This window comes from Podarcis filfolensis (genome assembly GCF_964270895.1).
Source record: "Podarcis filfolensis genome assembly, chromosome: 7".
NCBI classification, from domain to species: domain Eukaryota; kingdom Metazoa; phylum Chordata; class Lepidosauria; order Squamata; family Lacertidae; genus Podarcis; species Podarcis filfolensis.
This window is the reverse complement of record NC_139603.1, coordinates 53461611-53473765: the sequence shown is the minus strand read 5'-3', so window position 1 is coordinate 53473765 and position 12155 is coordinate 53461611. Positions and strand designations below refer to the sequence as shown.

The following is a 12155-nucleotide window of genomic DNA, read 5'->3' as shown; positions in this document are numbered from 1 at the left end:
ACAGGCAGTTGCCAACAACAATTCCCTTATGAGGCAATTTTCTGGCTGATACTTCTAGACTCTTTTGAGTATCTTTCTTGTGGAGTCTAATAAATCTACTAACGTATATATATCTTAAAGTTGTGATATCTCTTAATTTGCTATTATTGTTAGCTCTTACCTCAGGCATCCCCAAACTCAGCCCTCCAGATGATTTGGGACTACAATTCCCATCATCCCTGACCACTGGTCCTGTTAGCTAGGGATGATGGTAGTTGTAGTCCCAAAACATCTGGAGGGCCGAGTTTGGAGGTGCCTGTCCTAGCTTGTCATTTTTAATAATTCAGCATTGGTTACACTGAGGCGGTGATTTTGTGCTTCTTTCTATTTTGTACTTTGCTTAATGGATGATCAACCGTAATAAACATTTGATTGATTGATCATAATGAAATAGTGCCTCAGTCTCCCAGAGGGTCAGCTAGGAAGAGGGATTCCTTACTGTCATTTAAATTGTGATTCTGTATCACAAATAGTGCACCAAGAGCCAGGCTACACATTGTTTATTTATAGCATTTATTCTGCCTTTTCACGAAATGAGCTCAAATGTACGTTTCCTTGCATTTGTTGTAAACTGAAATTACAAGATTCACTTTTGACAAAACAATTAATTACTTTCCTGAAGAATGATTTTGTTTTCCTGAGTACAAAAAGAAAAAAATCCAATTCCTCTTAATGTTTTTCTTCTGGAATGGATTTTACTAATGTTGCAGTAAAAACTTTTAAATACTGATATGATATCTGCTATGATATCATATGATATATATATGATTGCGCTATAAAAAGAGAATAATCACTGTAGAAAAAGTTCAGCTCCTGAACACAAAAACAGCAGATGTAACAGCAACACAGATGGATCTCCACACTATCCCTTCCCTTCCTAAGTGTGATAAAAGACAATATTTAGGGGATGAAATGTCTTTGCACTGAGACCACTAAGATGTGTGGCCTTGTTTGTGCTTTTAATTTACCTGGCTGACAAACTGCTGTACTTGAACTGGTGTTCAAAAACTTCTTTTACTATGGTTCCTCACACACACTAGATTTTATGTGCCTTTCCATCATTCTTTTCTGCTGACTTAGTTGTTTCCTTTGCCTCCTTTCTCTATGCCACAGTCCATGAGGTGCTGCAGAACCATGGGGCTTTCTTGAGTTCTCCAATTCATGATTGGCAGAGAAATTCAAAGGGTAGTAATGGCTGATTAGCTGTCAGCACCCACAGACCACATCTTCAGGGGTGATCCAGGGCTGCTTCCATACTCTCACTACTTTGGGGTGGGATTCAATAGCACTCCAGAAAAATCAGGCTGTGCAATTAAAGCTGATTTGGAGCTCTGTCAAAACAACCCCACTTCCCCCAAATTTCTTCTTCTTGCAATGACACAAAAATGCACTGCAAAGTGGGAGTTAATGCTTGATGTAAAGTTGTCTAATATCCCCGCAAACACATCAGGATGGACAGTTTTATCCAGTCTTCTTGTGAACAAATCGGGCTTCATTAAACAGGTTGTCTGGAAGTGACCCAGGACTCTGTCTTGTACCTTCTCTCATTCCATGTATATTAGGCTACTGAATATGATCATAATGAGAAAGGGAGGTTGGCTCAGTTCCCATGTTATGCTTTTAGTTATCTCTCTCCTTTCATCCCATCTAGAATTTGCAGAGTTGACACTTAACATTGTGCCGAGCCACAGAGGCAATTGGATGCAAGCCAGTCAAGTGAAGCTGGGTCCAGGGAAGACTGCAATAAGGATGGCTGACAGGTTGCATAATGGGAGAGAGGATGGCAGCACAGGGATTCCCTAATCATTCAGGCTTATAACCTTGGTGTGGGCTGCAACTTAAATGCACATGATCTATTGGTACACACAGGAGTGCATGCTTTTTTCTTTCATATTCAGATCAGTCATGCCTTTGTAACTATCAATCATGCCTTGGTAACCTTAAGATTCAGTTCCAGGAATAGATCTTCATAGGGCCATTCTGATGAGAATGAGCTGCTAAAAATTACATTAGTTTCCCAGCATCTGCAATGGCTTCTTATAGCTTTCTAGAATTTTTTGTAAGAGCTTGTACATAAAAATGATTTGAACAGTGTATGTTTTAAGCAAGTTTGTTACCTGGCCTTAGCCTCTGGGGATAGGCAAGTTATGTAAGTCTAAATAAAACAGCAACAAGAACCCACAAGTCAGTTTTCAAGCTCCTACAGTATTACATAAATAGAAAACTTGTATTTTAAAATCCAATACCACTGAAGTACCAAGTATTGTGCTATAGTACAGAGAGTAACATAAGGTCATGTGAGGCAATTGTAACATACCTTGAGAAGTTTAACTCCTCTGCTCAAACTGGTGTTGGATAACACAAAGGATATCTTTGTTATGCTGCCTATATCACCAACGCTTAACTGTTCAAGAAAACAAAATGTTGGCTGAACTATACATGTCACACATTCATTCTGATGATTTTTATTATTTTCTCTTTCACCTTAGCTCAGTTTGAATCTTGAGGGTGCAATACTATACACACTACTTACCTGGCAATAAGTCCCATTGAATTTAGTGATACTTCTGTGTAAGATTCATAGGACTGCATTGCAAATGAAGTTGCTAAAATTAGTTTTTAATGTGTTGAGCCACTGCATATATTTTATATGAATATTGTTGGTAGAACAATAAAACCCAGTTAATTCAAACTGTTAAAAGCAAAGGTTGAGGAGAATACTCAACACGCAACATGCAACATCTTGGTAGAATTCCATTCGTCAAATGTGTATTTCTTTTCTCAACCTCAGTTTTTAACTTCACACTTTTTCTTTAAATGCTGTTCACTTTATCCTTAAATACTAGCAAAACAACCACCACCACAATTGTAGTTTCCATATGTAAGTTAAATAAATATGAGTTTTAAAGGGTTTCCTTCAGAAATTAGCATCAAAAGTTATGAGACTGCAAATGTAAGAACTTTGGGAATGGATACTATTATTATTATTATTATTATTATTATTATTATTATTATTATTATTATTATTTACCGTATTTACCTGAATCTAATGCTCACCTTTTTTGGCCAAATAATGTTGCAAAATTAAGGTGCACATTAGATTTCATGGCACATTTACATTTGCCAGAAAATACTATTTTTGGTTTCAAGGTTCTGAAAATTGATTCAGATGTGATGGCACATTAGACGTGAGTAAATACAGTATTATTCTTTCTTTATTTAATTTCTATACCGCTTTTCATTCAAAGATCGCAGGGCGGTCTACAATATAAAAACACCAAAATACAGAACATGGTAACAAACAAAAACAAAATTCTACATTTCAATGCCGGCATTCATCCATATATAACCACAGAACTGAAATCTACATTTCTTAGGTGGAGGCATATTTGTATCAGTTAAAAGAAGTTAAATTTTATAAGGAGCTAATAAGGGTTGCATTTATTGCATGGGTGCTGTTTGGTGGCCATTTGAAAGTCTCATTTTTTTTGGTAAACATGCCTTTATTTAAGGGGGTGGCCAGTGCAGGCCACCCTCTTGGCTGATCATTGTGGGATTGTTCCACCCACCCAGTACACCTCTCCCAATGGTGGTCTGTGCAGGGTTGTGGCACCCAATCTCTGTTAGGGGTGACTCCCCAGCACAAAGTCAATCCCCACTGGGTATCTATCAGGTAGCAGGTGGGTTGCCAGATGCTGGATACATGCCCAATGCCTTAGCCAAACCTACTATTTCCTGTAATAAATAAAGTTGTGATCTAATTGAACCCAATACCAGTCTCCCGTGTCCATTCTTTCAGACCTCCCTGCACTGGACATCATGTTCCGGTGGCAGCAATGCAGTAGCATTGTACAGTAGAACATACAGCTTATGCTACAAAAAGAAATTAGAAACCCACCAGAAATGGATCATTTTTCATACTCTGGACATTCTGTGGAAGAGATACCCCGTTGGTTCCATACACAAGCACTTTTACAACAGGAATCTTTTCTGGAACATGGGCACAATCCATCCACATCTTCCATTGTCCTTGACTTCTAACATCAAACATTTTCACTGGGCCAGATGTTACAGTCATTTCTGAATGGAAAAAATACCCAGACAAACAGCATGATGCCTATTTGAGTTAAATATTAATGTCAGTTCCAAAATGTATTACAGTACTCAGCTATATTCAGTATTTCGTATTTTCAGCCTCATCTTAATCTCTTGGGCTGCCATGTAGCAGGCAATACTGGAATAACATCACAGGAGAACACATGATTTGTGGTCTGAATTGGTCCCTAGGATTGCAATATTGGGGTTGGATCTTGTGCAAGGGTACCATCTGTGCCGTATCTTATGTGCTTTGAAAATAAAGCATCTAGATTATTCTGAATGTAGGAAATTGGGGGAGCTTAAACTGCATTAACTTCCAATAAATCTGAGTTTGAGTTGGGAAACCTATCTTGGGAACGCCTTAAAGGCTGTTATGCAAGTGATTCCTAAGCAGCTAAGGATTTAGTTCTTTGTACTCATACTTGGGAATTTCTGTGGGACTTCCTTACGAAGAAACTTGTGTTGGGATTTGGGTGCTGGACTTTGGCAAGTACCATAAAACAAAAAAGATAAGTTACCTTGCAGTGGAATTGAAAGCTCCGTAAAATCTTTTTTTGAATGTTTACTGATCCAGTTATTGTGAACAAAGGTGTATGTGGTAAAAGGGTAGCTTCCTTCTTTTATTACAATCTTCTCTAGGAACCAATCATCTAGAAAAAGAGAGGAAGAAATAGGTTTCCATTTCTGTCCAGTGACTGCTTTTGTGCGTGGTCTAAATGATTAAGAATTGTAAAGCACCTGCACATGCAAAACTCTACAGAAAGGAATTAGTTAATAATAAGGATGATTATATGCATTTCCATTGAATGCTAAACAAACAAAAAAAAGCCTTGGGGAATTCAAGGATTCAACAGGAATACTTGAAGGGTCCAATCAATTTCTGGGGTGAGTATCAAGCTCATTGATCATGTTGGCGTGCTGGATGCATATGCACTGAGTGTGTGTATGTGTACATATATACATCCATATACTCTCTCTCTCTCTCTCTCTCTCTCTCACACACACACACACACACACACACCCTAGCAACAGAATTCACATAAACAGCCTTGATTGCTAGATGCAGATGAGCGACTAGAAGATCTTCATGTATAATTTGTTGTACAGACAGTGCTTAATTCAGCAAAGGATTTTGTCTCTAGTTATTCACACTCATTACATGCAGTATCAAAAGGTTGACTCACATACTGGCAAGTCAAATTGGTGAGATAGCCAGTCTTCTGTTCTAAAAGTAAGTGACGATTCAACCCTATAAATGTATACTCAAAAGTAAGTCCTATTGAGTGCAATGGAATTTACTCCAAGACAGGTATGTCTTGCAGTCTCAGTGAGTGAGTGTATCTGGTGCTGCTGTGAAAACATGAAAATATTTTTTGCAGCTATAGACTAGTATAGTCACCTTTCTGGTATTTGATACAGTATACTCAATATATATACACGTGTTTTCATTTTGTACCTTTGTTGAAACTTTTAAAGCCTACAAGGACATGGCTCAGCTTCCCAAGGTGCACTGCTTTGATTGTGAAAATATCCACCTGTAATTTGAGGGGAGTTAATAGTATTGGTTTAGCTGAAGTGAGATGCAACTGCTATTAACATGCAAGAACTGTAACTAAAATTTAAGCACTGCAAAAATCTTTCTTTGGATCTTTTCACTACATAGACAAACATTTCAGTTTAAGAAAAGAAATAACATTTTCTGTAAGTTCATCGTAAAAAAGATCATTAATGCGAGTGATGTTTTAAGTGTCAGTGACTAGTAAGACTTTATTGGAAATATTAGTGTATCACATTATTAAGAAGTGCAGTATTTCCTGGAGTGGTTTAAAGTTCCAGTAAACTGCTCATTTGTAACAGAGCTTCTAGAATGAAACAAATAAAATCAGATGAATTATAGTTATTGCTCAAAGTGACCTTGCCTTTCTTCTGAAGTGTCTCAAATTAGCTTCAGATAGAGCTTGGATACTAGGCTAGATTGGCCTAACCTAGGATAGCAAATATATCAGTCATATTTCTCTATTTTCTACAGACAAATCTTCTCCATATTATAATATATGAAAATACCTCTATTAAATAAGATGTTTCTTGGTAGCAGTAGTTAAACATTCTATGTTGCTCATTTCCCCCCCATGAATACTAATATTATTTCCTTGGCATTTATTTATTCCAGAATTAGTCCCCCTCCCCTCAGTACATCTTCCATCTCATACAACCTTCTTATATTAGAAATATCTTCTGTCTGTGAATCCTGACATTTTAAATTGGCATTTAGTCGCATTTAGTCGCTTTTAGTCGCATTTAGTCGCTTCTGACCAATTTTCTCCCTGATTTATTCTCCAGGCATGCAGCAAGCACATGTTGAAATGATGACTACATGATGGAACATATTTGACCGATAGAGCTGGAATGACTAACGGCACATTGTATGCATATCTACTTGGAAATAAGCCCTATTAAGTTCAATGAGTCTTACTCCCAGAGTGGAGTTCAAATCCCCACTCAACTATGAAATTCATTGGGTGACCTCAGGCCAGTCATTCACCCTCAGCCCAACCTACCTCACAGGATTGTTGTGTTGAAAGTATGGGGGGGCAGTGTATACCACCCCGAGCTCCTTGAGCTCTTTGGAGGAAAGGTGGGATAGAAATGTAATAAATAATGACTGTAACCTAATAGATATGCACTGTGATTTACAAAATACACATGATCTCAATCTGGGGTTAAGCAGCACGAACTATAGACAAAATATGGGATTTACTTGCACATGTCACTGATCCAGCACAGGATTGCTTCAAGAAGCTTGTGAGACCAGAAGCAGCTTGCTAAGTGGGGCAGAGTTGCTATTGCTTACCAGGAAGGAGAGGGAGATTGGAGATGTTGGTGCAGCACAAACACACTGGCAGAGCCAATCAAGTGTTCCTACAGGTGTGTTTGCTCCATGCCAACCTCCCTGCCATCTTGCCCCTCCCCATAAGCAATAGCAACCCACCTGTTGGGAAGGTAGCATAGAGTCTCCGCCCCACTCAGTGAGCTGTTTCTGCATAAAACATGTATGTTTTAAATGTTTACCTACCAACTGACTGAAGAGCAGAAATCAGAATGGGTACAATTAAAGTTTTTAAAGTCCCATTGATTTTGATGGGAGAATTGTCAAACAAGTAATTTAGCTCTCTTCCACTAAAATCAGTGGGACCTATAGCCACTTAACCACTTAACTTTGGCTGGATAATAATGTTCATTGACAATAGTGGGGTCCCATATGAATATTCAGATTCTTTTCGAGGGAAAATACTCTGTGTACAATGGGAGAGATGTTTATGTGTGCACATTTGCTATGAATTAATTTTACCTCTCCTCTGCTGAAAGTGACTGGACCACTTTTTGAAGGATTAAGCCATCGTTTCCCAGAGTCTCCCCTGCCTCCTTGAATACAAATATAAGCCTCTCCAGTGGCATCAGCTTTCTTTTTGTCTCCGGTGTGTACATGGATGGAATATTCCACAACTGAAGTAAATAAATATATATATATATATCTCACTCTAATGAAAGAAATCTTTGAAACTGTTTGTCACTGGCTATAAAGTAGGATTACTTGATTACTTACCAGGCTGCTCAGCTGTTGCAAAGTTTTATGGACAAGCCACTAGACATACATTATTAACTAAAGGAAGGGACAAATCTCATTTTAAGATTTTCTCTCTTATACTGTAAATATGCAGTTGTTCCAATATCTGGATGAGAAACCTACTTTGTCGCCATTATTTCATTGACTGTATTGCTGTTTTTTCTAATCAGTACCCAGTTTATAGAATCAGAGCCTGTTCATTCTGGTTACCACAAAATGAAATGCTAGAATAAAAAGGCTGTGTCAGTCCTAAACCTTCCAACATATAGCAGACCAGGCAGAGAAAGTAAGAGGGGAAATGTTATGAACCCCATTACACATATGGGAGCCTCATTCAACTGCATTTTGCAAGTTCAGAGATACATGCCAACGTAAATTCATGAAACTTATTCTGAGAGAGATCTGCTCATATATGTAATTGGTCACAGGGACCAACATGTGTTTATTTCTTTTATATCCCACTTTCTACCACCATGGAGCTCAAAGCTGCATATATGAAGTTCCTAGATAGTTTCACATCTAGACACTGACCAGATCCAGACCTTCTTAGCTGCACCAAATCTATGGCTTGGGGATCTCCCTAGGATCCTAGTGGGGGAGACAAGATATGTGGGGTGTTAATGCTGTAAGCCCCTCCTTCCTATGCTCAGGTTGCAAATATGTGCAAATAAAACCATATATCCTAATGACACCACAGTCTCCATTTAGCTTCATTCCACAGAAACCAAACCCTGGGAAAGCATCTCTGGTGTCTCTCACCACTTGGGAGATTGTGGTGCATGCAACAATATTCATGTGTCGTGTGCTTGTCTGACTTGAGGAGTCCTCATGCTCTGCGTTCTTCCCTAAACAGTTTTCTTCTCTTTATAAAACGTCACCGACATATCTACACACTGACGCCTTAGTACCCTAAAGTGAGTTTGCTAATTAGCTGCTCTGGGGGGAAAATAACCTAATTAAATCTGCATAAAATATATGATTAACTTGCTCGTATGAAGCATCTCTGAAACCAAGAACAACCTGTTCTAATGAAAGGAGATAGTTGCTAGGGAAGTAGTAAGTTCCGCCCTTACTCTGTCCTCCCGAAATATATGGGTACTGCCCACTCACCCTCTGTCTGTTTTCAGAGATTCTTCACACAAAAAACTTGAACAAACGTGATCAAGCTGATCTGAGCTGCAGTGTAAACTGCTCACAGATCCTGGAACCATTCCTGCAGAGCTTCTGTGGCATTGCTTCTAATCGTTCTTTCCAAATCAGCAGGGAAACACTAAGGATTGAATCAGTTGACTGGCTCTGAGGAAGAGGAGTCAGACCCTCCCAAGACCTCTAGGGCTGCTGTTACAGTAGAGCATTCCAAGTTACCAAGCCCTTAGGACATAGGCAGAGCCAGGTGCAGGGAGGGGCAGCTGTCCCCCCACATCAATAAAAATCAATAAAAATACATAGCAAACTGAGGTTCTCCCCCCCCCAACAAAAGGCCAACTCCCCACAAAAAATGGGGGGCTATGCCCATGCCTAATGACACCTTGGACTCAGCTATACAGCTGCAAATAAGTGTGTTGTAAAGTGCAATATACAAATGAGACACTAGGTGGGGACAGGGAGTTATAGGAAATTCAATGTATTTTTCAAAACATTTTTTTAAAACAGCATGTTCATAGCTTTTCTACCCCACATTTACTTCTTTATTATTAAATGTATACCCCACCCTTCCTCTGAAAGGGGCCCAGAGAAGAAAACCTTCCCCCATATACGACATCTGGATCCCTTCCTTGACTCTAGACACAACCCTTTTATCCCCAGCCACCAGCTGATCTCAGTTGAGACATAACAATAAAAACTCTTGAACACCTAAAGCCATACTGCATAATAATCCTTAATCAACATAAAATCTCAAATGCTCAAAAGCACAAGCCAGCCAAATACAGAATGACCTTCAACATGATCCTCACGAGTGAGAAAAAAAGTGAGTTATTTTTTTAAATAGCACCAGGATTTGACCTTTTGGAGAAGACCTCTTGTGAAGCTAGGCTATGCCGATGGTCTCACAATGCTGGGAAAGAGAAGAGGCAGAACTAATTCTTGCAGCCCATCTGTTTTCACAGCAAAGGCAAGAGGAAGAGAAACGTCTGTACTTTGCTCTGGAAAACTCAAATGAGAATCTGTGCTTTACCTAGTCAATCTGCTCTAAACAGGCCTCCCATTCTGAAGTCTGAGGGCATGGCAGAGCCGGTCTGCCCATGAGGCAGGGTGCAGCAACTGCCTCAGGTGGCAGAAGTAAAAGATGCAGTGCTCTGTCTGTACCACTGCTTCTGCCATCACCAGTGAGATGGAGGCATTCTGGTACATTGTTCTGCCACTGGGTCATTCCAGTGGCTGAAGGGGTATGTGTGTGTGGTGGCAGTAGACGTAGAAGGGCAGGAGGCAGCAAATCTCATTTCGCCTCAGGTGATGAAAAGGGGCAGGCCACCCCTGTGGATGTGAAAGGAAAGCAGAAGGACGTTTTTGAGAGTCCCTGACTATTAAGTTTAAATGTTTAACACAGCATACACACTGAAATACCATTCTGAGAACTGTAATTTTCAAAACCCTTCTCTGTAGAATGCAGGATAATCTTGTCCTCTAAGAGTGGAAGAAAATGGATAGCCAAACTTACAGACCACATTTCAATCATGGCTTTTTTAAACCTTTTGGTCGCAGTCACAGCAAGAGCCACATTTCCACTGAAACATTTTAGTGCAACACTCAAAATGTCATTTTTTTAAAGGACTGTATTAAGCAGATGTAGCAGCTTCTGCCTTCTCCTCACCTCCTCACTATAGCTAATGTAGCTAAAGTGGCTGCCTAATATGAACTGCTTTAAATATATGTAGCTGGCAAGGAGCTCATGTATAGGTGCTGAAAAGCACTCATCCAGCAAAGGTGAGCACTCATCCAGCAAAGGACAGTCTCCCCTTGCCTTACACTCTCTCTAACTGTAGGATTTTTATGACACAGTTTTTAAAAATGGCTGGGCCAGCATATCACCTAACAACAACTCTAGATTCGCACAACAAGGCTATTCTCCACTAGGGAACAGCAAGCTGGAAATGGTGTTCTTATCTGTAAGATATAATATGCCTTAGGTAGGGGTTTTCCAACTTTTTGACCTTACCCTACCACCACCTAACATCCACTACTTTATGCCCATCTTAAATGTGAAACCATGTGGAGATTCTCAATGCCAGTTGTGTGTAGCAGCAGTGTGTTGCTCAGTCCAAAGATCTATGAACTTGGTGGGTATGTGTCTAGCACTAGGATTAGAAGAAGACTAGGACAGTTCTGACCCCCTGTGGACAGAGCTATTGAAACTGAACAGTGGGATGATAGCCTGAGATTCCCAAATCAGGTTGGGATAACTGAGAGGCTGGAATTAAGAAAAATAAGTGTTGGGCTGTGTTCATACTCCCATTTACTGACCCTCACCCCCTTAAAAACCTACAACAACATTACTGTTTGATGCATCATTTCTTGAACTAGCTTAACACCAATTCAAGTCATTAGGTAAAGATAAAGGGACCCCTGACCATTAGGTCCAGTCGTGGCCGACTCTGGGGTTGCAGCGCTCATCTTGCTTTATTGGCCGAGGGAGCCAGCATACAGCTTCCGGGTCATGTGGCTAGCATGACTAAGCCGCTTCTGGCGAACCAGAGCAGCGCACGGAAACGCCGTTTACCTTCCCGCCGGAGTGGTACCTATTTATCTACTTGCACCTTGACGTGCTTTCCAACTGCTAGGTTGGCAGGAGCAGGGACTGAGCAATGGGAGCTCACCCCGTTGCGGTGATTCTAACTGCCAACCTTCTGATTGGCAAGTCCTAGGCTCTGTGGTTTAACCCACAGCACCACCCACGTCCCTATTCAAGTCATTAAACTGGTCCTAATCTGTTTCTAGCCAAGGTGTGAACACCTTGACTTAGGTTAAAGACATTCCCACCCCGTCAATACCCCCTGGTGTGTACACAGTCAGATGAATCAGGCACTAATGAAACTGGGCATGTGAATTGTAGTTGTTTAACCAACTAGAACTCATTTGATTAAACAATTAACTGATTGGTTAAAAACTGCATAATTTAAATTGGGGAGTGACAACAGCGGGTTATATCCAACATAGCACCATGTGAGCATTCTGCCACCGGCACAGAGAAGGCCCTACTGCTGCTTTTGGCAACTGATCTTATCTAAGTCTGTCTATTGTTATACCAAATCTTTTTATACAGCTGCTCTTTAGTGTGATTCCTGCTCTTTTCAACATGAGCTGCATATAATGAAGTTCTCATTAGATTGCACCCTTGGCAACTAGAAATGTATGATTTCCCGTTATAAAAGCAAAAGGTCTGCTACCTGTCATT

The 12155-nt window shown here is 40.0% G+C and overlaps 1 protein-coding gene across 6 annotated transcripts in view; it reads right to left on the bottom strand.

Annotated features, from left to right (window-relative positions):
- Window positions 1-12155, bottom strand: part of LOC310766553 (lipoxygenase homology domain-containing protein 1-like) — a 179568-nt gene that overhangs the window by 38011 nt on the left and 129402 nt on the right. For all 6 annotated transcript variants that reach the window (XR_014550246.1, XM_083622817.1, XM_083622819.1 and 3 more), the window contains 5 exons: window positions 7487-7641; window positions 5594-5672; window positions 4656-4787; window positions 3938-4119; window positions 2357-2443 (listed from right to left, as the gene is read on the bottom strand). Coding sequence is in view for 5 of the 6 variants with exons in the window: in XM_083622817.1 (XP_083478943.1) it covers window positions 2357-2443; window positions 3938-4119; window positions 4656-4787; window positions 5594-5672; window positions 7487-7641 (635 nt within the window). In the remaining variant the exon portion in view is untranslated. The remainder of the gene's footprint in view (window positions 1-2356; window positions 2444-3937; window positions 4120-4655; window positions 4788-5593; window positions 5673-7486; window positions 7642-12155) is intronic.